At 42.8% G+C, this 25,752-nt stretch overlaps 1 protein-coding gene across 1 annotated transcript in view; it reads right to left on the bottom strand.

Annotated features, from left to right (window-relative positions):
* The window catches only part of abcc1 (ATP binding cassette subfamily C member 1 (ABCC1 blood group)), a 99,914-nt gene extending 74,470 nt beyond the window's left edge, over positions 1–25,444 (bottom strand). The window contains exons 1-4 of the mRNA XM_078559149.1: positions 25,151–25,444; positions 10,286–10,462; positions 7,912–8,037; positions 542–679 (exon numbers count right to left, since the gene is read on the bottom strand). Of these exons, the coding sequence (XP_078415275.1) occupies positions 542–679; positions 7,912–8,037; positions 10,286–10,462; positions 25,151–25,192 (483 nt within the window). The 5' untranslated portion in view covers positions 25,193–25,444. The remainder of the gene's footprint in view (positions 1–541; positions 680–7,911; positions 8,038–10,285; positions 10,463–25,150) is intronic.
* Positions 25,445–25,752: the final 308 nt, after the last annotated feature.

The following is a 25,752-nucleotide window of genomic DNA, read 5'->3' as shown; positions in this document are numbered from 1 at the left end:
CGTTAATCTAACAATGTTTCTTATACTCACCCTGCCATCCTATTTATGAAACATTGCTTTGTTCTCAATGGCTGTCAACATACCTGCCAACTTTTCAAAATAAAGAATTCTCAAGCACCAGCATAGAAGCTGCTGCAGTTATTTAATGGATTAAAACAAGAGTGGTTTGAAGCTAAACCATACAGGTATCAGTTTCAATCCCTGGGCTATAACCAAGTTAGCCAACTCGGTAGTCTCAGTGACCAGTAAACTCTTCAGAAAAGCAGAGCAGGTAAAAACATGACTGAGCTCTACAGTCAGATAACCCGTCAACACCCTCTGCTGAGTTCACACAAAAGGCATGAGGTATCAGAGGGCAACCAGGCTCCATGAAACCACACTGCAACAATCCCCACCTTCATAAAAGAAAAGATACCGGGTTGGGGGAGGTGTAAACAAAGGTACTTTGAAATTAGATTTTAAATATAAAAAATAAATACATGCAGAATTATTAAGAATACCTTAAACGCATCAAAAAAGTAAATCTTTTCATTGTCCTTACCTGGTTAATAGAGTGCATTATTTTGGACCTCAATGGTGGTATGGCACACACCAATGCAAGCAACCAAAAGATCAAAAGAACAGCGGAGGATTGGACACCCTTCAGCCTCTCATACTGGATGAGGAAAACTGCAAGCAACTGATAACAGGATTAAATTTTGTTTATAAAAAAGTTCACTTAGCTTTGGCATACTCTCAACTTCAAGTGTGGCTAGGTTAGGTGGTCTATCACAAATCTCACATGTACAAGTTAAACTCGTGTGCGCTAGAAAGCTAGTATCTATATCAGCCAACAACAAAGTGCATTTTACATAGCACCTTTAACAGTGAAAAACATCCGGCACTTCATTATGCAGAAAAAGTTGAAACCAACTGAAATAAGGAAATACTGGGGGGATAACTAAGATGTTAATCAAAAATGTAAGTTTTAAACAAGGAGAGAGAGGTAGAGAAACAGAGTGGTTTACAGACAGATTGTCAGAATTCAGGGCCGAGATGACTGAAGTCCTGGTGTTCAATACTGGGGTAACTTGAGTGAGGGTATGCTAGAGACCAGAGATTGAATTAGAGGCATTGAAGTACAGGGTGGTAGGCCAGCTAGGAGAGCATCGGAATAGGTGTAAAAGCAAAATACTGCGGATGCTGGAAATCTGAAAAAAAAACAGAAAATGCTGGAAAAACTCAGCAGGTCTAAGAGCATCTGTGGAGAGAAAGACAGAGTTAAAGTTTCGAGTCTGTATGACTCTTCTTCAGACCTAAAAAAGGGTAAAAATGTGATTAAATTTATACTGTTTAAAGTGGGTGGAGCAGGTGAAGCTGGATAGAAGACCAGCGATAGGTGGAGGCAAAGGAGAGAAGTCATGAACAAAAGGACAAACGGGTGTAAATAGTAGTGGTACTGGCTAAAGGAGGTGCTGGTGGTAGCATTAAGGTCAGAAAGCAGAATGTGGTAATAGCAGGACAAGGGTAAGCACTCTAGAAAGAACATGAACAATCCTTCCCTTCCTTGGCCTCTCTGTCTCAATTTCTGGTGATAAAACTGTCCACCAATATTCATTACAAACCCACAGACTCCCACTGCTACCTCGACTACAGTTCCTCACGCCCTGCTTCCTTTAAAGGACTCCATCCCATTTCTCAGTTCCTTCGCCTCCTTTGCATCTGTTCCGATGATGCCACTTTCCAAAATGGCACTTCTGACATGTCTTCCTTCTTCCTTGACCGAAGTTTCCCACCCACTGTTGTTGACAGGGCCCTCAACCGTGTCCGACCCATCTCCCACGCCCCTGCCCTCACACATTCCTCTCCCTCCCAGAACGAGGATAAGGACCCCTTGTCTTCGCTTTTCACCCCACCAGCCTCCGCATTCAAATGATCATCCTACACCATTTCCGCCAACTCCGGCCTGATGCCACCACCAAACATCTTCCCCCAACCCCCACCACCCCTCCTCCCCCTTCGGCATCCCATAGGGATCATTCCATCCAGGATAGCCTGGTCCACTCCTCCATCACCCCCCAACACCACTTTCCCATGCAATCACAGAAGGTGCAACATCTGCCCCTTTACCTCCTCCCTCCTCACCATCCAAGAGTCCAAACACTACTTTCAAGCGATACAGCACTTCACTTGCACCTCCTTCAATTTAGCCTATTGCATTCGCTGCTCACAATGCGGGCTCCTCTACATTGGAGAGACCAAATGCAGACTGGATGACCACTTTGCAGAACACCTTCAGTCTGTCCGCAAACATGACCCAGACCTTCCTGTCGCTAGCCATTTCAACACAGCATCCTGCTCTCATGCTCAGACGTTCCTCCTTGGCCTGCTGCAGTGTTCCAGTGAAGCCCAACGCAAGCTGGGCGAACAGCACCTCATCTTCCGATTAGGCACTTTACAGCCTTCCGGACTTAACATTGAGTTCAACAACTTAAGACCATGAACACTCCTCCCCATCCTCGCCCCTTTTTTAAATATTAATTTTCATTTTTAAATTTTTATTTGTTATCCACTCATTTTTATTTATTTTCATTTTTATTCATTGTTTTATCCCCACCTTTTATCCTATTTTCGATCTTTTTTCCCCACCACCGTCCCCTCCCCCCACCCCATCCCCACTAGGGCTATCCGTCACTTGCTCGTCCTGCTTTCTACCCTTAATGTCACCATTAGCACATTTCTTAGCTAATATCACCACCGTCAACATCCCTTTGTCCTTTTGTCTATGACATCTTTGGCAATCTCTTCTTTGCCTCCACCTATCACCGGCCCTCTATCCAGCTCTACCTGCCCCACTCCCCTCAACCAGCTTATATTTCACCTCTTTTCTATTTTTCCTTAGTACTAATGAAGAATCATACGGACTCGAAACGTTAACTGTATTCCTCTCCGCAGACGCTGTCAGACCTGCTGAGTTTGTCCAAGTATTTTTATTTTTATTTCAGATTTCCAGCATCCGCAGTATTATGCTTTTGTCACTTGTTCACGTTGTTCTTTCCAGAGTGCTTACCCTTGTCCTGCTATTACCACATTCTGCTTTCTGACCTTAATGCCACCATCAGCACCTCCTTTAGCCAGTACCACTACCATTAACACCCCTTTGTCCTTTTGTTCATGACATCTCTCCTTTGCCTCCAATTATCACTGGCCTTCTATCCAGCTTCACCTGCTTCACCCACTTTAAACAGTATAAATTTCATCGCATTTTTACTTCCCCTTAGCTCTGAAGAGTCATACAGACTCGAAACGTTAACTCTGTCTTTCTCTCCACAGATGCTCTTAGACCTGCTGAGTTTTTCCAGCATTTTCTGTTTTTGTATCGGAATAGCTGTCTTTGGTAGTGACAGAAGTCTGGATGAGAATTTCACCATCAAAGCAGCAAAGACAACAGTGGAAACAAGCAATGTTACAAAGGTGGAAATGGGCGAGCTTCGTAATCGTAAGGATAGGAGGTCGGAAGGTCAACCCGGAGTCAGAGAATATCACAGGTTCAAGTAGTCTGCTTCAACCCAAAGTAGTGGTCCGGAAGAAGGATGAAATCAGTGGCAATTAAATGGAATTTGTGATGGGGCCCAAAGACACTGGTTTTGAATAACGCATAAGCTTTCAACGAAAAAAATAAAATCTTGAATTATTTTTGTTTATTCAGAAAAAAAAAGGGAATATTTAAGTATAACAATACAGCAAGTTTTCTCACTTCAACTGTAGAAAATTAATTTGCTTCAGGATATATAACAAAAGTGCTTTCGGGTTCAGGTTGCACGTACGTGGTCATGTAGTCAGGAAGTTATTGTTTCTAGAATCATCCACTGTAAATTTAAATAAGCCTTGTTGTTTTGGAGAAATTCTTAAACTTTCACGTACACTATTTAAAAGTCATGTTTTTCAGATGTTAGAAAAGGGAAAATGTGTCATTTTGGCAAGCTCATTCTCTTAGCCAGTATTAGAAAGGAACAGGAGGTAATTCCACATTGTTGGGGGAGGGGGGGGGGGGGGCGGTTCTCCTGCTGTGACTTAAGTACAAGCACTGCAGTAACAAAGTAAATAGCAAGAGAAAAAAAAACCTCTCATTTCTCTAGGATTTCACCAGTTATGGTGGTAGATCAAGAAAACCTCATGAAAAATTCTCCCTTTAAAACCTGAATTTATAGAAACTAGTTCCCTAGCAGACTGTGGATGATGACAGAATGTAAACATTAGCAATCTGAATTGGCAAAGGCCAAAAGTGGTGCATTCTGTGAACGGGAAGTCAGCTCACATTGAATGAACAGATGAGATGAGCAAGTTCCTTAAAGTAGAAATTTTCACTCTCTCTGACTGCAATAATTGCATTATTCTTCTTGGCGCGTAACACCTTATTATACATCTCTAACCAAGCTCTCCAAGGGAAGAACAGGGAAAAAAATAAACGGATTCAATGCTCCCCAAGGAAAAAAACATTTTCCTTGCATCCGAATTCTGCATAAACCGTTGACTCAGTGCTCATATATGCCTGTGCCCTGTCACCTCAAAAGTTCTTCAGTGTCTGCAGAAAGTATCTGCATTTATTGTTTTGAAACAATGATGATCTATTTTGGGGGCTTTAAAAAGTGGATTAACTGCATTTCACAATTCTTTATCTGTATTTATTATTATTGCAAGTAAGCAAATTACCTCAATGCTTTCCTTTGCTTTTGTCAAAATGGGATCCATTTTGCCATCCAAAGCTATTATAAACAGCAGCTCTCATTACAGAATGAATTTCTAACAGAAACCAGTACCGAGGAGTACTTTTTAAATAGGCAATTTAGTTAAAAGAACTCCCCCTGGAAGCTGACAACACCACCACCAACTTGCACTTATACAGCAGTTGTAGTAAAACATTCCCATGAATTTCATCAGACCATTATCACTCAAAATTTGATACTGAGCCAAAGGAGATTTCAGGACAGGTGACTAAAAGCTTGGTCAAAGAGGTAATTTTAAGGGAAGAGAGAGAAGTAGAGAGGCTGAAAGATTTAGGGAGGGAATTCCAGAGCTTCAGGCCTAAACAGTTAAAAGCATGGTTGCCAGTGCTGGAGTGCTCAAAATCATGGATGTGCTAGAATTGGAGGAGTTCAAAGACTTGAAGGAATGGAGGAGGTAACAAAGGATAGGGAGGGGTGAGGCCATGGAGTGATTTGAGAACAAGGATGTAATTTGTGATCTGTTTAAAAATGCATATTGCAGTTGTTTTTATTCCTAAAAAGTGGCCTACTCAGTTACTGCAAACATAGAACTTTATGGTTTTTGGGCTACATTTAGCCAGTATAGTTTTTTTTTAAGTACTTAGCCAGTAGACAATTTGTTAATTAGTATCTGTGCAGGTCTCACTGGGAAATAATGTGCACAAGCAGTGTCAGGAGTGTCATTTCCTTTGCCATGTAAGGTGCTAGTTAAGCTTGGTGGCTGATCACCCAGGGCAGTGTTAGGAGTGCAGGTTTACATTTGCAGTTCACGTCAAATTCAGGGGTGGATAGGTGACAAGCTGAGGGCAGGAAAACGTTGGAGGGAAAAAGTAACTCAAGATTTTTCTTTTCACCCTGGCAGTTGAATGGAGACCAGGGATCTGGCTCTTAATCCTGGGTTGAGATCCAGTGGGATATTGGCATCCAGAATGGATCAGTGGTAACTGCACCAGACCCCATTGTGTGGATGTGGGAGTTCATAAAATCCTTCCGCCATATGGAACTATCCACCTTATGGACTGGTATAAACGTGCTTACTGTCATGAGAAAAGGGTAACATCATGACCGTCTGACTGATCATCTACCATGAATCCTTCAACAACTGCACACCATTCTCCAGAGGAAGAATGCAAAGACAACAAAACAAGAACATGCAAGAGATTTCAAAAAAAATATTGGTTGAAGCCTGGTAAGAAGCCTCCTGTCTGGAAAGGTTAATCAGGTTGACTTCCAAGTGTACTAATATAACAGCACGATTGATTTGTCTTTATGTTATTTTGTATTAGCTTTTATCAGGTAGTATGATTCTTATACTGTAATATCTGAAAACTGTAGAAATGTACAGCAATTTTATGTTGATGACCACTGAACATTTGAACTGAGGCAGACTCTTACAGAAGGTTTAAGAGGAAGTAACCACCTGCTTAAATGAGAGAAATTAATTGGAGATGTCACAATGCATACTGGCTTCCAGGTTTCAGGTGAATTTTAAACATTGATATGGATGCAAGACAACAAAAGGGTAACATCTGGGTAAAATATCATCATCTTAATTAAGGGTTCTATAGCATGGGAAAAATCAGCTGATGCCGAATGCCTCAGAATCAAAGGCAGACTTACAACTGAAAGTTTCACAAGGTGATTAGCAATTATACGCAACAAGAAATTTCTGTTAGTTTTATCAACCTAAAGAGAGCTATTTAGCTAAGAAAGCAACTACATTAAAGTTATTGCTAAAGTATGAATTTCAATACCTTCTTCCTTATTTAAATGCTTTCGTCTTTTGATTGTTACCATGTAATATGACAACATGTCAATGGTCATATAGTAGGGGTGTGCGAAATGTATAAAAGTGGCAATATTACAAGTGGCAAATTATAGTCAGGATTTTAATTCAAATGATTCAATTATCCTAACATCTTAGCTCAGAACTGTAATATGTTTGATGCCTCTATACTTAAGTGTTTAAGAATATACTATTGCATGTATGACATACTTAACCTCAACATTTCAAGAACCTTATTGATTTTGAGGAATAAATAAAGCATCTAAATCAAAAATGAAAAAAATCCTCTAACACAATCCATAAAATATACTTGGATAAATTACAGAATTTGCAATAAACCACTGAAACTTCAATTTTTACATTTTTTAAATAAAAAAGAACATTTTTCACAATGCTCCCCAGTCATTCTACTCAATAAAGCAAGAAGCAATAGATGATTTACAAAATGGCCTTGGTTGAATATTCATAATTTACATCCTATGTCAAAACAAAATAGCCACTACAAATCAATAAAACCTTCCATGCTGCTGTTCTTATAGCATTGATAGTGTGAGGGAATTTTAATGTGTACAAAAATATTACAACCAGCTTGTAAAGAGCAGATTGGGAACACTTAGATTGAACTAAATTCAGGGTTTGTCACTATCATCGAAGTGTCACGCTAAATCAGCAAACCACGGAGGGGCCATTCAAATTAACGGCTGTATGCTACAAGTTGATTTTTAACATAAAACATAGAAACATAGAAAATAGCAGGAGTAGGTCATGCAAGCCTGCTCTACTATTCAATATAATCATGGCTGATCCTCTATCTGAACACCATACTCCCGCTCTCTCCCCATACCCCTCGACGCCTTTAGAGTCTAGAAATCTATTTCCTTCTTAAACATATTCAGTGGCCTGGCCTCCACAGCCTCTGTAGTAGAGAATTCCACAGGTTCACCACCCTCTAAGTAAAGAAGTTTCTCCTCATCGCAGTCCTAAATGGCGTACCCCATACGCTGAGATTGTGATCCCTTGTTCTAGACCGCAACCAGTCTGTCCAGCCCTGTCAGAATTTTATACGTTTCAATGAGGGTCCCATTCTTCTAAACTCCAGTGAAAACAGGCCCAGTCAGCCCAATCTCTCCTCATACAACAAACTTGCCTTCCCAGGAATCAATCTGGTGAACCTTCACTGCACTCCCTCTACAGCAAGTATATCTTTTCTTAGGTAAGGAAGCCAAAGCTGTATGCAATACTCCAGGTGTACCACAGTTCTCCTTTCTAAATAATAAAGCATGGCCTGCATCACCAAAACCATTTTTAAAAATGCTTTGCACAAAGAGCAAAAGGTTATACAAAATTTCCCAACTTAAATTAAAAAAGCAACATAATTACCATTGTAACCCCAAGTATTGCAGGGCTCACTATGTAAACAGGAGCTTGCCCAAGTCCTTTACTTCTCTCCCAGAAAGTGTAGAAAAGATCTGTCCAGCAGATTAGCCATAACACAAATCCCAAAACCTGCAATAAATATTATACGAAAAGTTAAACTTTATTATTGCTATAATGAGGGGGCATTAAGATCTCTATGAATGGATTAACTAAAATGTTCCGAATGGCTTCCTTATCTGTAGTTATAATCCAATAAATAAATACAAAAATAATATCACAATACATAATTAAACATTTTTATAATCTTTTCCCTGAAAGATCTGCAGTGAAGCAATATTAATCCCACTTACACTGACAACTTGATTCTCAAAGAGTTATGTGTTCAGTGTAAACTCTGAAAATCCTATATTGCTCCAGAGACACACATTTTGCCCCCAAGGCAGTCCTGTGACACTGCAGAATTTAAGTGCTAGAAAGCAAAAGGGAGAGCAGTCAGAGAAGGGCAAAGAGACTGCACATATAAATAAAGTGAACGTAGCAGAAGAGGCAGTGCTAAAGGATTTGGATCTGGGTCAAACAGAAATGTAAATGAATATAACTCCATAGATTCTTCTAAAACCGAAATTGACATTCAAAAGAAAATCTGTTGCTAAAGTGTAGATGTGAATCCCTTCAATGCTGACACTTTGGATTTCAAAACACAGATCAGTTTAGAGACTGCAGATACACTAGTTCCAGTATTTTCTGCTGCTGAGCGCCTGTACGTTCCAAATAACTGCTTTTATTTAATTATACTTAACTTTCACCAGTTGGGCAAAGTCTAGACAATCATATGAAATGATGGGATGCCAATGTCCCCAGCATCACAAATGCCAATCTTCTGCCAACTTAATTCACTCCATGATAACAAGAAACAGCTGAGCCCACTGGATACAGCAAAGATTATGGGCCCCAACAACATCCTGGCTGTGGTGAAGACTCGCAGCCCAAAACTACCTTACAAAAGTAGTAAATTGCCCAGGAAAAATCCCAATCAGACCAATTTCCCCATCAGTCTGCCCTTAAATCAACAAAATGATGGAAGGTGCCATCGACAGTGCTATGAAGCAGCACTTACTTAACAACAACCTGCTCACCAATGCCCAGTCTGAGTTCTGCCTCCAGGTCTCACTACAGTCTTGTTCCAAGCATGGACAAAGGAGCTGAATTCACGAGGAGAGAGTGGCTGCCCTTGGCATCAAGGCAGAATTTAGCCAAGTGTGGCATCAAAGAGCTGTTGCAAAATTGAAGTCAATGGGAATCAAGAGTAGGCTCTCTGGCTGGAGTCAGATCTGGTACAAAGGAAGATGGCTGTGGTTGATGGAGGCCAATCATTTCAACTCCAGCACATCACTGCAGGAGTTCCTCAGGTCCTAGGTTCAACTATGTTCAACTGCTCCATCAATGCTTTCCCTTCCATCATAAGTACAACAATGGAGATGTTCAATGACATCTGCTCAATGTTCATTTCCATTTGCAATTCCTCAAATTATAAAGCAGTCCGTGCGAGCATGCAACAAGACCTGGACAACATTCAGACTTGGGCTCATAAGAAGCAAGTGAGATTAATGCCACACAAGTGCCAAGCAATGACTACCTCCAACAAGAGGAAATCTAACCATTTCCCCCTGATATTCAACAGCATTACCATCATTAAAACCCCTACCATCAACATCCTGGGAATTAACAATGACCCAAAAATTAACTGGACAAGCCACATAAACATGGTGTTACTAGAGCACATCAAAGGCTGGGGATTCTGCGGCCAGTAACTAACCTCCTGACTCCGCAAAACCTGTCCACCATCCACAAGGATGGAATACTCCCCACTTGCCTGGATGAGTGCAGCTCCAACACTCAAGGCACTCAATACCATCTAGGACAAAGCAGCCCACTTGATTAACTCCCCGTCCATCAGCATCAGAACAATGTGGCAGCAGTGTACAATGCACTGCAGCAATTTACCAAGGCTTCTTTGACAGCACCTCCTAAACTTGCAATCTCTACCACCTATAATGACAAAGTTATCAGGCACATGGGAACATCACCACCTCCAAATCACACACCATACTGACTTGGAAATATATTATCTTTCCTTCATTGTTGCTGGGCCAAAATCCAGGAACCCCTACCTAACAGCACTGTGGGTGTACCTACACCACACAGACTGCAATGATTCACTACCACCCTCTCAAGGGCAATTAGGGATGGTTAATAAATGCTTGCCTTGCCAGCGGTACCCAAAGACCATGAACCAGTAAAGAAAACATCTAATCTGTGAAAGACAATACGTACGCAGATATATACTGTAGAGTGATTAAACAGGTGTATCTCTTACCGTTTTAATTTTATTGAGAAGTGACATTCTAATATAACCTCGGTCATGATAACGAAGAAACAAAAAGTAGAATGGAAAACAAATCCAGATGTAGATGCAAGGGATCCAGACTAAGATGGTTAGTTGGAAGCAATGTGTAAAATCCGGATTATCTGTATACCAGGTTTTGTTTGAATCCTGCAATATACAAAATGAACAAGTTAACACCTAGAGCAGAACACGTTTTTCCTTCAAATCAAGGTGCATTCATATCCATAAATGTAATCTGCCTGTCTGCTCACACTCAAAAGCTACGGCATAGTGGCACACTTTTTTTGATGCCTTCTAAGCAAAGCATAGTCAGATACTGTAGCTCTCCCAGCAGCACAGGCTTTGCTGGAGACTGGGGAAATGTCGGCTGAATACTTCATCATATTCTACCTAGAGCCAGATACTGTGGCCACACTGGTTAAAAGCAACACCACCATCCCCTCCCCACCAAATTCAAAAGCATAGGCTTTTAATTTTAATAAAGTGAAATCAAAAAGTGCTAAATATACTCAACAGTTTGATCAGCATTTGCAAAGAGAAAATATAAATTAAACTATACAAATGATAAACCCTCTGGCAATGCTGAAAAGCAGGAAATAAGCATTCTCCTTGATAGGACTATACAAAATGAAAGGTACGACGAAAAACAGATAAAAGTCAAGCACATCACTGCTGTCACTTAGTGGGAGTTGATGGCTTAAAGTATGACTTTTTTTTTTGAAGAGTGAACGTCGTTACAAGATGGAAAGCAAGAAGTGTTGAAAAAAGTGAGACAAGAACAATGCATGGCAGTAGAGAGCCAAGAAAAGAAAACATGTCTCAAACTAACTCCAAAACGGAGAGAAATGAAAAGGAGTTCGCTGAGAGAAACAAAAAAGACAATGCAGCCTCGCTCTGAAATTTCTAAATTCTTTATTCAGATCAGAGTGCCCAGTAGAAAGATACCACTCATGTCTGCATTGAATTTGTTTGGAACAGTGTTGGTGACTAAATCTGAAAGATAACAATTGGAACAAAGGGAAAACGGAAGAGGTGGACCACAAAGGAGAACACAGATGCTTAGCAAGGAGGTTTTCCAATCTTCACAATGTAAAGGAGACCACACTGTGAGCAGTAAGGAGGCGGTGGCATAGTGGTATTGTCACTGATCTGGTAATCTAGAAGCTCAGGGTAATGCTCTGGGGGCCCTGAGTTCAAATCCCACTACCCAATTTGAATTCAATAAATATCTGGAATTAGAAGTCTAAACCCATCTGGTTCACTAATGCCATTTAGGGGAGGAAATTTGCCATCTGGTCTGGCTTACATGTGACTCCAGATCTACAGTAATGTGGCTGACTCTCAGTTGTATCAAAACCACTAAAAAGTTAATAAAAAGGAATGAAACCAGACAGGCCAGCCAGAAACAGCAATGGCTGTCGAGCCTGCAAAGTCCTCCTCACCAACACCCGGGGACTGTGTGCCAAAATTGGGAGAGCTATTTCACAGATTAGTCAAGCAACAGCCTGACATAATCATACCCTACAGATCACATCACATCACCACCGGCAGGACAGACCCAGCAGAGGTGGCAGCACAGTGGTATATAGTTGGGAGTTGCCCTGGGAGCCCTCAACATCACCTGCAGACCCCATGAAGTCTCAGGTCGAACCTCCTGTTGATTACCATGTACTGCCCCCACTCAGCTGATGAATCAGTACTCATCAGTACATGTTAAACAGCACTTGGAGGAAGCAATGAGGGTCGCAAGGGTGCAAATTGTACTCTGGGCGGGGGACTTCAATGTCTATCACCAAAAGTGGCTCAGTAGCACCACCACAGACTAAGCTAGCCAAGTCCTTAAAGGCATAGCTGCTAGATTGGGTCTGGGGCAGGTTGGTTCCCTCACCACAAGAGGGAAAAACATACTTGACCTCATCCTCACCAACCTGCCTGCCACAGATGTATCTTTCCATGACAGTCCTTGCACATTGAGGATACCACTACCACCTTGCTAAATGGGAAAGACCTCAAACAGATCAAGCAACTCAAGACTGGGCATCCATGAGGCGCTGTTGACCATCAGCAGAATTGCACTCAACCACAATCTGTTACCTCATGGCATATCCCCTACTCTACCATTACCATCAGGCCAGGGAATCAACTCTGGTCCAATGAAGAGCACAGGAGCAGCACCAGGCATACCTAAAAATAAGGTATCATGGTGAACATAGAACTCAGGGCTACTTGCGTGCCAAACAGCACAAGCAGCAAGTGATACAGGTAAGCGATTCCACAACCAACGGATCAGATCTAAGCTCCGCAGTCCTGCCACATCCAGTCGTGAATGGTGGTGGACAATTAAACAACTCACTAGAGGAGGCGGCTCCACAAATATCCCCATCCTCAATGATGGAGGAGCCCAGCACATCAGTGCAAAAGAAAAGGCTGAAGCATTTGCAACAGCCTTCAGCCAGAAGTGCCGAGTGGATGATCCATCTCGGTCTCCAACGTCACAGATGCCAGTCTTCAGCCAGTTCAATTCATTCCACATAATATCAAGGAACGACTGAAGACACTGGATACGCAAAGGCTATGGGCCCTGATAATATTCCAGCAATACTACTGAAGACTTGTGCTCCAGGACTTGCCTCACCCCCAGCCAAGCTTTTCCAGTACAGCTACAACACTGGCGTCTACCCAGCAATGTGAAAAATTGCCCAGGTATGTCCTGCACACAAAAAGCAGGACAAATCCACCCCTGCCAATTACTGCCCCATCAGTCTACTCTCCATCATCAGTAAAGTGATGGAAGGGGTCATCAACAGTGCTATCAAGCGACACTTGCTCAGCAATAACCAGCTCAGTGACACTCAGTTTGGGTTCCACCAGAGTCACTCAGCTTCTGACCTCATTAAAGCTTTGGTTCAAACATGGACAAAAGAGCTGAACTCCAGAGGTGAAGTGAGAGTGACTGCCCTTGACATCAAGGCATCGTTTGATCGCGTGTAGCATTATGGAGCCCTAGCAAAACTGGAGTCAATGGGCATCAGGGGGAAAGTTCTCCGCTGGTTGGAGTCATACCTAGCACAAAAGGAAGATGGTTGTGGTTGTTGGAGGTCAATCATTTCCATTCCTTAAGGTACGTCACTGCAGGAGTTCCTCAGGACAATGTCCTAGGCCCAACCATCCTCAGCTGCTTCATCAATGACATTCCTTCCATCATAAGGTCAGAAGTGGGAATGTTCGCTGATGATTGCACAATGTTCAGCATCATTTGCGACTCCTCAGATACAAAAGCAGTCCATGTCCAAATGCAGCAAGACCTGGGCAATATCCAGGCTTGGGCTGACAAAGATTTGCGGTACACGTGCCAGGCAATGACCATCTCCAACAAGAGAGAATCTAAACATCGCCTCTTGACATTCAATGGCATTACCATCGCTGAATCCCCAACTATCAAAATCCTGGGGGGTACCAGACCAGAAACTGAACCGGACTAGCCATATAAATACTGTGGCTACAAGACCAGGTCAGAGGCTAGGAATTCTGCAGCGAGTAAGTCATCTCCTGACTCCCCAAAGTCTGTCCACCATCTACAAGGCACAAATCAGGAGTGGAATACTCTCCACTTGCCTGGATAAGTGCAGCTCCAACAACACTCAAGAAGCTTGACAACATCCAGGTCAAAGCAGCCCCACTTGGTTGTTTGTGGAAGTGGTGCCATTCACTCCCTCTACTACCAATGCATAGTAGCAGCGGTGTGTACCATTTACAAAATGCACTGCAGAAACTCACCAGGGCTCCTTAGGCAGCATCTTCCAAACCCACGACCACTACCATCTTAAAGGACAAGGGCAGTAGATACATGGGAACATCACCACCTGCAAGTTTCCCTCCAAACCACGCACCATCCTGACTTGGAAATATATTGCTGTTCCTTCACTGCCGCTGGGTCAAAATCTTGGAACTCCCTTCTCAACAGCACTGTGGGTGTACCTACACCACATGGACTGCAGCGGTTCAAGGCAGCAGCTCACCACCACCTTCTCAAGGGCAATTAGGGATGGGCAATAAATGCTGGCCTAGCCAGTGACGCCCACATCCTGTAAAATGATTTTTTTTTTTAAATCACTGTCTCACTTGGGAGAAGTGGCGCCCTTGCTAAGGACATGAGAGAAGGCAAACTAGTGGGTCTGTTGTGGGAAGCCCAAAAATCAGGTTGGTGGGTGACCGGCAATCACATCTTTGAGCATCTCTGGAAAGCTGAAGCAAAAGGAAATGTATGCTCCGCTTTGGGGCCAAACTAGAGATAGCAAACAATGAGCTGGTGAATGCAGAGACTAGAAGGCAATCACTAGGTCAACATCATCGTAATCTTAAATTGAAGAAGAAAGGGTTTGAACAGAGGTACTAGGAAACATGGCAAACCCAATGTCAAAGGTCCTGTCGCAGATAAGAAAAACAGACATTAATGGAAAGTGCAGTTCAGTCATCAAAGTAAATACAAAGGTGAAGAAATGGAGAGAAAAGGATGGAAATGTGTGAACAGAAGCATAATCTGGGAAGATGTGGCCTTATAATTGGTGAAAAGGGAGAGAAGTCCAGGAAATGATGGCAACAGTCTGGCCATATAAAGGTGACAGTGGAGTAGAGAGATTAGCAGCATTGTTCCCATAATTTAATTGGCTATGTCCAAAATAGTTGCCCAAAAGGCTACCCTCATTCATAAGGAAAACACATCTTGCATTGCCTGAGGATGCCCATTCAATTTGCGTTCAGCTGTTGAGTTGAGTGCTCGGAAGCGAATAGTTTGTCTTTGATGAAGTAGCAGGCTTTCTTAGTTTTGATTTTTACTTCCTATATTTTATTAGAACGTTTACTTAACAGTTGTAAGATGTATCCTTACCAATACAGGGTGCCTTTAAAGGACAGTATACCGAAGATTCAAGGTGAAACTCCACAAAGGGATTTAATTGACTCAAAACTCTAGAATTTACACCCATCAGGGAAGGAAGGAGATTGACCAAACCACGCTTGTTGTGAGAATGGAGTCATTTAAGCTCTGAACATTGTTAATCACATATCTAGACTTGAGCTATTTGATAGCATGATCACCACTATAGTTTATAATCAACATTTGCTGATGCTGGTTTACACTGATACACGGAGCTACCTGTAAAACATTTGCTGCTAATTTTGTTGAGTAACTCTGTACATTAATGATTTGCTGCTCAACTGCTAGATAACTCTCATTAAATCGCTGCTGTGCCTAGCTTCAAGTTATGGCTTTTAACCAACAAGGTGCCTCTATGTGAGTTGTGGTCTGGCTTCTTCCTTCATGTTTGGCAAGAAAGTTATTTACTGACTTTGCAACTAGAGGGTAACTTAATCAAGAGTAAGTAATTCAATTTAATTATTGGGAACAATCTAATTTCCCATAACAAGACATTTCATGTTAAGAAAATTAAGTTGAAACAAGTTTTTCAGAATGTGAATAAGTGCAGAAAGACTGGTTAGGGCACCACTAAAGGGAAAAAGCTGAAAGCTTAGACTAACTTTTCCTCTCCGCAGATGCTGTCAGACCTGCTGAGATTTTCCAGCTATTTTTGTTTTGTTTCAGATTTCCAGCATCCACAGTATTTTGCTTTTAGCCATGCTACTATCTGTTTTTACTCCTGTCTGGATTGTCATGAAGCTATTAATATATATATTTTGGAAAATATTTTTCTTTTAAAATAGAGATTTAGTCTGTGGGTGTGTCTTAATTGGATTAAAACCAGATAGCCTGGATGCTTTGATATGTACTAGCTTTGATGTGCAAAAGAGATAGCGTGCATTTGCATTTTTTGAATAGAGCACTCAAGAATTGGGGTGAAAATTGACGCCTTTCTAGCAGCTACCAAGCAATGTGTTTATATTACTAATAAAATTGGTATTATGAAAGGGGTTTCATTGTTAAAAGGTGAAATTCAAAGAGGTTGTTGATACAATGAGAATTAACATTCAATGTGTTGGTAGGTAGAACTTCAGTAGTTTTCGGGTGTACAGAGCAGAGGCAATGTAAGATCAAAAGGCAGCTGCAAGCCTCCAACTGGCCCCACAGTGAAAAGAACCTCATTTTGAATTTGTAAGGTGAAAATGTTTTGCCTGGTGTTTGGTTAAGTTGCCTTAATGGAGGTTAGTTTGGGAATTTGTTAAAAGTTATGATAGTAATAATTTGTAGCCATGTATACATATATTTTAACCTGTATAAATTAATAAAATGTTTCAATTAGTTAATGTAAAACCTCGAGAGCTAGTGGTCTGATTCCTGAATTTAGAGTCGCATCTCAAACATAACACTTTAAATAACTGTAATAAACTTTAATTTTAAGTTTCCCTCTGAGAATTTTAAATAACTCCGCTTTACCAACTGCATCAGTCATAACAGGATTCAAATCCACCCAAGCTGAAGTCCATGCTGAAATAAGGTGAGAGTCTCAAGTCATGTGCATACTCAACAGCTAAAACACAATGTCCATAATTCAGCACCAAACCGAACCTCTGAAAAGACTACAAAAATAGCTAGCCTGAAATATAGTACTGGAAGGGGTCCACCTCAAGATGAAGACACACTGATACAACCAAATATAACAGCCCATAACTTTCGAGCTCCAGGGCCCAGTGTATCTGGGGGGTACCCCAAACATGTGCTCCCAGATCTCCCCCCACCCCCCACCATCAGAATTTCTCAGGCAAGGGCTGCCTGGCAATTGCCCAGGAAGTTCAAACCCCTGAGGGCAATTGCTCTGCATTGGGAACCATTTGATAATGCGATTTAAATTGCAAATTTCAGATGGTTCTGACTGTCTTACAATAATAATTACCCAGAAACAATTAGAAGAATTAAAACCACTTCGAGCTTCTGCGTAACTATAGCACTGACCGACCCCGACCACTATCCCTCCAAACCCCACAGGCCACTGGGCTTCCCTCCACTAGCACCCGCCACCACCCCCCCAACCACAAATACCCCCTGAACACCCCCCCGGGATCCTGACACACCCCCACCTACCCCAACCGCGCTCCCCAGCCCCAACTATACCTAACCCCCAACTGCCTTCCCCACCCCTCCAACCGCCCACAGAACCCCCCAACCCTCATGACCACACTCCCATCCTCCCAACTGCCCTCCCCACATGCCCGTCTACACCCCCAAGTCTGCCCTCCCCAACTGTGCCCCCCACCATCCTGACTACATCCCCAACCCCCAACTATCCCCACCCCCCTGGCTATCTCCCTCCCTACCACCCTGGCTAGACCCCAACTGCCCTCCCAACTCCTGACTACCCCCCCATCCCCCCAACTCCAACTGCCTCTAACCCCCAAACATCCCCCAGCCCCCGACTGCCCTCCCCACCATCCCCGACTGCCCCCCTCTCACTGGCCACCCAACCCCCACCCATCCTGCACTGCCCCCACCCCCCTGCCACAATCCTGCCCACTTCCCTTATAAACTTACCTTCTCCCTGGTTCCTCAGTGGCTGGACCTTTAAACTTACCTGGTTTACGGTAACTAATGCCATAAAAAGGGGGCATGTCCTCCCTCCCTTCTGTGCTGCAGCCCTGGACAGAAGGGCACGGGAACCCGCTAACTGCACAGATCTTGCCCAGCCGGAGTCAGAATGTTGGGCAAGATAGGAGCAGCTGGATTTACAGGTAAGTAACTACGAACAGAGTGGCATTCCAACTCAATTGCCTCTCAACCCAAAGCTGCCACCCAACTTTATTCTCCACTCAACCCACCTTGTAACTGACAAGGGTGCTAAAATTAATAAAGCATTCCTTCCTCACTGCAGTCACTAATACTTGCTCCTCTCAAAGGCAGCAAACCCCCTTCACATCAAAAAGAATAAATCTTGAACTGGGCTATATTTGAGTGTAATGTTAGCCTTTCAAAAGGTGTAACTGACATTCCTGCAGTTAAAGAGTCTTGGACCCAAAGAACAAAAGTAAAATACCACAGATGCTGGAAATCAAACATAAATACAGAAAATGCTGGAAACTCAAAAAGGTCTGGCAGTACTATTGGGAGCATTCAGGTCAATGACCCTTCATCAGGGCTGAAAAAAGTTACAGACATAACAGGTTTTAAGCAAGTACAGAAGCAGGAAAAGGAAACCAAAGGATAGGAGTGTGATAAGGCAGAAAGGATTAAACAACAAGAGGGACGTTGGTGCCTGGAAAAAGGGGAAGGTAATGGAGCAAATCCAGAAACAAAATATGGGTTTAGAGGAGATGTAAATGGCAATAGTACAAATACAACCAACAGCTGTTTTAAGAAATCCATTTCCACTTTAAGAGAAGCTTTGAAAGGCCCACCAGGAATTATGCCGTGAAAATGGGAAAGCTGCCCATTTCCCAACGGAATCAGGTGGGAAGCCCATTAATCATATTTATAGCATCTCCAGGTTTCTCCGCCATGCCTCTTCTGATGATAACAGCAATTCCAACATGTCTGACTTTCTCCTCAACCAATGATTCCCTACCCGCCAGTCCCCCACCACTGTGATTTACAGGGGCCTCGACTGAGTCTGTTGCATTTTCCATACATTTGCTCTGAGCCTCCCCTTCCCTCTCAGAACCATAATAGGGTTCCCCTTTTCCTCATCCTCCACTACATCAGCCTCCATCATTTCCACCACCAAACATATCTTCCGTTCCCCTTTCAGCATTTCCACCTCAGCACCATGGTCCACACCTCAATCAATCCCAACCACCACCTCTCCTTCCGACACTAGCTCAGGTGATACACCTGCCTTTTCACCACTTCATTTCTCATCATCCAAGGCCCCAAACACTCCTTCCAGGTAAAACAATGACTTAAGTGTACTTCTCTCAACTGTGGTACACTGTAGCCACTGCCCACAAAGCAGTCTCCTCTAAATTGGGGATATGAAATGCAGATTGGGTGACCACTTTGCGGAATGCTTCAGTTCACTTCGCAATCTTGACCCCCCCACCCCGCCAAGCTTGCAGTCACCTGACATTTTAATTCTCTGTCCCAGCTCCAGCCTGACCTCTCTGTACTCAGCCTCCTACTCTGTTCCAATGAAGCTCAATGCAAGCTCGAGAAGCAGCGCCTCACCTTTCAATTGCTCTAGAGCCTTCCAGACTCAAGACTGAATTCAACAATTTCAGATCATAACTTCAGCTCCCATTTTGTTTTGGACAGCTGCTAGCGACGATCTGTCTTTGCCATTAACACCTCCTCTAAATCTATCTTTTTGCTAACTTACTTTTCTCATTACCATCTCCTTTTGCCTTGCACCATCATCGCTTTTGCCACTTAATTTCTCTTGCCTTGTACCCAATTACAGACCTTCACATTTGTACTCTTCTACCACTACCCCGCTGCCTCTGTACTTGCTTAGAACCCGTTTCATCCAACCTTTCCGGTTCTGCCAAAAAGTCACCAACCTGAAATATTAACTCAGATTCTCTCCCAACAGATGTTGACAACATTTTGTTTTTACTTTGGACTAAAAGTTGTTTAATGGTGTCCAGATCTCTCTCTGCATTTCATGTTTTTAACTCATCATAAAGCTATAGCAATACATAATCTATTTAAAATATTTAAATCTCTAATCATATTTTAGACTATAACCACTGCATGTGATGCTTAACAATGAACCTACTTCAAATGGCTTAAGAATTTAAGCTTATTAAAAGTGGAATGCTATAATCCTGAATTTGGCATTGTCCAGAATATCCAGTTTTTTTTCTGAAAAGACAAAGCATGTGAAATACGCAATATGACAGACAGTATGGATGACAAGGAAAAAGATGAAGCTCTTAAGCTCGCAGTTCCAGAGCATCTTCAAGGAAGGAATCAGAGCACCTTGTACCGCAGTACAAATCTGCAGTACAAGGGAAGCCTTACAAGAACATGCCTGATGTTATAATACAACAAAAGGTGTTGAGAAACTCCTCCATAACACTGACCCATTTAAAGCTTGTGGTCATGATGATATTACAAACCATGCACTTAAGACTGCAGCACAAGAGTTTGCACCAATGTTATAGTACATTTTTCAACAACCCATAAACTGAATAGTAGTAGTATGCCCATCAGACTCACAAAACTGGAAGAGTCAGTTGTGCTAAGGGGATAACTTGTTTATTACAAGACATGCATTCCTTTATTCAGGATTATTAAGAATTTTCTGTTGCTCAGTTTTTCCTCAACCTACTTAAGATTGCAGAATTTACTAAACTGCTTTAACATGCAACATTGAAAATGGACAACAACATGAAAATACAATTGACGGATATAGTGTGTGTTCAAACACATTGCTAAACTGAACAGGGTACAAACGAGTTTGGCTGAGATAAAAGATTCAAGTAGAAGGACGATATCCAACCAATCAGGGCTGTACTTTCTCCATCTGCAGTTTGTTGTGATTGCCAGTGCTTATCTGCACAATGAATCATAGCTACACAACGTTATCTTCATAGGTAAATATTTCGTCAGAACAACCAGTAATTTGCCATCGATATACATCAGCCTCAAATCCTGTGACAAAAAATGTTGACAACTGGCAATCCATCTACAATCATATTGGAGGAGAAACTTAAACTAAGTTACTCTCATTCCTGAATCTTGGCGAGTGACTTGGTGTCCAGCCTTGTGCTATATACATACAGTTTCATTAGAAACCCTCGCTCACCAAACCCAAGTATAAAAGGCCTAGAATTATTTAACCACTACTACAATTAAAATGAAGCGAGTATATCTTATGATTGGCTGTTTGGCAGAAAACGGAGAGTGTGGTTAAATGGGTCTTTTCTGATTGGCAGGATGTGACAATTGAAGTCCCACAGGGGTCAACATTTTACAATTTATATCAATGACTTAGATGAGGGGAGTGAAGGCATGATAGCTAAAGTTGCAGATAAAGAAAGATAGGGAGGAAAGTATGTTGTGAAGAGGACATAAGGAGGTTGTAGATAGACATAGATAGGTTGAGTGAGTGGACAAAAATATGACAGATGGAGTATAATGTGGGAACATATGAAGTTGTTCACTTTGGAAGAATTAAAAGGCAAAGTATTACTTAAACGGAGAACTGCTGCAGAATTCCGAGCTGCAGAGGGATCTAGGTGTTCTAGTGCATGAATCACAAAAAGTTAGTATGCAGGTACAACAATTAAGATGATTAATGGAATGCTATCATAAGATGTAGGAGCAGAAGTAGGCCAGTTGGCCCATCAAGTCTGCTCTGCAATCCAATGAGATCATGGCTGATGTGATAATCCTCAATTCCACTTTCCTGCCTTTTCCCCATAACCCTGGATTTCCCTTACTGATTAAAAATCTGTCTATCTCAGCCTTGAATATACTTAATGACCCAGCCTCTGCAGTAAAGAATTCCACAGATGCACTACCCTCAGAAATTCCTCATCTCTATCTTAAATAGGTGACCCCTTACTCTGAGATTATGCCCTCTGGTCCTAGACTCTCCCACAGGGCAAACAGCCTCTCAGCATCTACCCCGTCAAACCCCTAAGAATCTTATATGTTTCAATAAGGTCACCTCTCATTCTTCTAAACTCCAGTGTGTACAGGCCCAACCTCTCCTCATAAAAAAATCCCTCCATACCCTGGATCAACCTAGTGAACCTTTTCTGGGCTGCCTCCAATGCCAGTATACCTTTCCTTAGATAAGGGGGCCAAAACTGTTCACAGTATTCTAGGTGTGATCTAACTTGTGCCTTATATAGTTTTAGCAAGACTTTCTGATTTTTATACTCTAATCCCTTTGAAATAAAGGCCAGCATTGCATTTGCCTTCCCTATTACCTGCTGAACTTGTATGTTAGCTTTTTGTGATTCATGCACAAGGACTCCCAAATCCTCTGTACCGCAGTCTTTCTCCATTTAAATAATATTCAGCTTCTCTATTCTCCCTGCCGAAGTGCATAACCTCACATTTTCCCACATTATATTCCATCTGCCAAGTTTTTGCCCACTCACTTAACCTGCCTATATCCCTCTGTCGACTCCTTGTGTCATCCTCACCACTTGCCTTCCCACTTATTTTTGTGTCATCCGCAAACTTGGCGATAGTACATTCACTTCCCTCATCTAAGTCATTAATATATATTATAAATAATTGAGGCCACAGCACTGATCCCTGTGGCACTCTACTAGTTATAGGGTTGCCATCCTGAAAATGCCCCCCTTATTCCAACTCTGTCTTCTATTAGTTAGCTACTCCTCTATCCACGCTAATATACCATCCCCAACAACATGGGCTCTTATCTTATCAAGTAGCCTTATGTGTGGTACCTTATCGAACGTCTTTTGGAAATCCAAAAATATTACATCTATTGGTTCCCCTCTATCTATCCTGCTCGTTACCTCCTCAAAGAATTCTAATAAATTTTTCAGGCATGATTTCCCCTTCATGAAGCCATGCTGTCTTTTATTACAAGAGGAATTAAACACAAAAGTAAGGATGCTATGCTTCAGTTATACAGGGCATTGGTGAGACTGCATCTTGAATACTGTGTGCAGTTTTGGTCTCCTTATTTAAAGATGGATGTAAATGCACTGGAGGCAGTACAGAGGAGGTTTACTAGATTGATAGCTGGAATGAGCAGGTTGTCTTATAAGGATAGGCTGGTCTAGTTTCCACTGGAGTTTAGAAGAGTGAGGGGTGACTTGACTGAAATATCTAAGATCCTGAACGGTCTTGACAAGGTGGACATGGAAAGGATGTTTCCTCTTGTGGGGCAGTCCAGAACTAGGGGGCACTGTTTTAAAATTAGGGCATTCTGTCCTTATAGGGCAGAAATTAGGAGAAGTTTTTCTCTCGGAGGATTGAGACACTTTGGAACTCTCTGCCTCAGAAGGTGGAGGAGGCAAGGTCACTGAATATTTTTAAGGCGGAGGTAGATAGATTCTTGTTAGGCAATGAAATTACAGGATATCAGGGGCAGATGAGAATGTGGAACTCGAAACACAAACTGATCAGCCATGATCTTATTGAATGGCAGAGCAGGCTCAAGGGGCCAAATGGCCTACTCCTGCTCCTAAGTCATATGATCGTAAAGACATCAGAAGCAAGAATTCAGATCAAAAAGCAAAATACGATGGATGCTCAACACCTGAAATTAAAAACAGAAAATGCTGGAAACTTTCATCTGTCCATTTAGTGTTTCCGGCTGCATTCAATTAGCTTTTTGATTATGTTTTGTACCTGTGCACTCCTTTTTGGCAATTTGTGAACATGGACACCCAAATCTTTTTGCTCCTCCACAATTACTAGTTTTCTTGCTTTCAGAAAATATTCCATTCTTTCTTTCTTTCTGAGATCCAAAGCGGATGACCTCACGCTAACCCACATTGAACCACAAATGCTACAGTTGCGCCCATTCACAATCTATGGTGCTTTGTAATTTCCTACTCCAATTTGCACAACTCACTGTGCTTCCTAGCTCGGGGTCATCCACAAACTTGGATATTCAGCACTCCAGTCATTCATCCAAGTCATATATTCAGGATGAAAGGCTTAAGCAGCATGGCTCCATAGGAATTGGTCTACCTATTGTTCCACCCTCCAACCATTTGTTTAAAATTCACGTTTTTAACCACCCATCCAAGTCTCACACCAGGTTTCACACCAAGCTAGCCTCAACACCTTCCTCCTTCAGCCTCTGCACCAAATGACCTCTCATCCTCAGTGATTTCAATTTTTGTCATAACTCACCATCCCACCACCCCCCCCCCCCCACCCTTTGCTCTCCTCAGAATTCACTGCCCTCCTGTTTTCTCTTAACTCTTCCCTGCAGGTTAACTCACCTACCATATTCATGGCCACCCCCTTGATCTTCCCATCTTGCATGTCATTCCTACGACCATCCTCTCAGTCATTGATAAGGCCATCTCATTTCATGGTCTTGTATCCCTCTCCATTGATATTTTCATCTATATTTTTCTTCCAACCTCACTTCCTTCTGCACCTTCCTCCTCCATGTCAACTGTCTAGCCTTTGGCCCTTCGTTCACCACACTACTTTTACCATCATCTCAACTCCAAGGGGTGCAGACTTGAAAGTTTATGTCTGACAACTGGTATAGCCATTCATCGCCAGATCTAGCCAGACCATATAGAGCACTATGGGGTCCTGCTCTCCTCCAAAACTGCTCATTCTCTCCGCAGATGCTGCCAGACCTGCTGAGTTTTTCCAGGTATTTTTATTTTTGTTTTGGATTTCCAGCATCCGCAGTTTTTTTTTGCTTTTATCTTTTTTTGCTCATTACTCAACCCGTCCACCCCACCTTCTTCAACCACTGCAACCTGCCAGAAATGGCTTTCGAGTGACTGACTGGGTAGCTACAAATACACTCCTAGGTCACCTAGGATTAGGGACATTAGCAGCGGATTAATCGCTGTTGGCGGGGGCTGTGAGCTTTCTTGCTCGGTAGGAATGATGTGCACGGTCACGGGGTTAGCTGGGACATGTCCTGTTCGACCCGCGTCGACCTCTAAATATAGAACCGCTGCATCAGTTTAAAATGGGGTTTTGGCGATCGGCGTCCACCGCTTTGGTGTTGGTTCATCCGCAGGTCACCCGACTGGGAGGGAGAGAGGGGGAGAAACAACAGCAACATCCCTTAAACCCTGAAATAAACAGGAGAGCAGCGAGAGGCCGGCGGCAGCCCGAGTGTGGGTAGAAGCCCAGGCCGCAGGAAATCAAAGCGGCGCTAGGCCGGCAAGGAACCCACAAAAGTCCGGCGGCGGCGGCCGCCTCGATAACCCACCCACCCCAATACAAAGACCAAGCAAACGAGGTGATGCCTCACTCACCCAGAAGACATCCGAGCCATCCGGGCTGCAGAAAACCTCCATACCGCCTGCTTCCACCCACCGGCGCCGCTGCTGCTGCTGCTGCTGCCTCCTGTTAAAGGGACCGTTCACTCTCTCTCTGTCTCTCTCTGTCTGTCTCTCTCTGTCTCCGCCAGCGGCCAATCCCGGCTCAGCCCCGGCAGCTGACGGGTTAACGTCCTCCTCGCTCTGAAGCAGAAAGCGAGAAAGTTCAGCCCAATGCCAGTCCGCTAACCGAGCTCAGGTACCACCTCCTCCTCCCACCCCCCTTACCCCCCGCGTGGCGGCTTTGCCTGAAGAGACGCAAATGAACGCCCAAACCCAGCGTGTCACAAACATGTATTTGGCGTGTGCAACTAGATTCTAAAATTTGGTCGACTCGAAAAGAGTTAACTTCTAACGCCCTTGTCAAACCTAAAAGCAGAACGTAAAATCTGTTTCAAAGTATTTAGTGACACGTTGGAATGTACGTAGCACCAAACTTAGTGGCTTTTTGCTTCTGGTGATTTGTTGTGTAACACATAAAATGTCTTGTAATTCTGAAACTCGACTCAGTAATTTCACTTTCATCGGATCTTTCCGAT

The sequence above is a fragment of the Cetorhinus maximus genome, chromosome 15 (genome assembly GCF_964194155.1).
Source record: "Cetorhinus maximus chromosome 15, sCetMax3.hap1.1, whole genome shotgun sequence".
Classification (NCBI taxonomy): Eukaryota; Metazoa; Chordata; class Chondrichthyes; order Lamniformes; family Cetorhinidae; genus Cetorhinus; species Cetorhinus maximus.
Note: the sequence above shows the minus strand (reverse complement) of the source record. Positions and strands in the feature narration are given on the sequence as shown.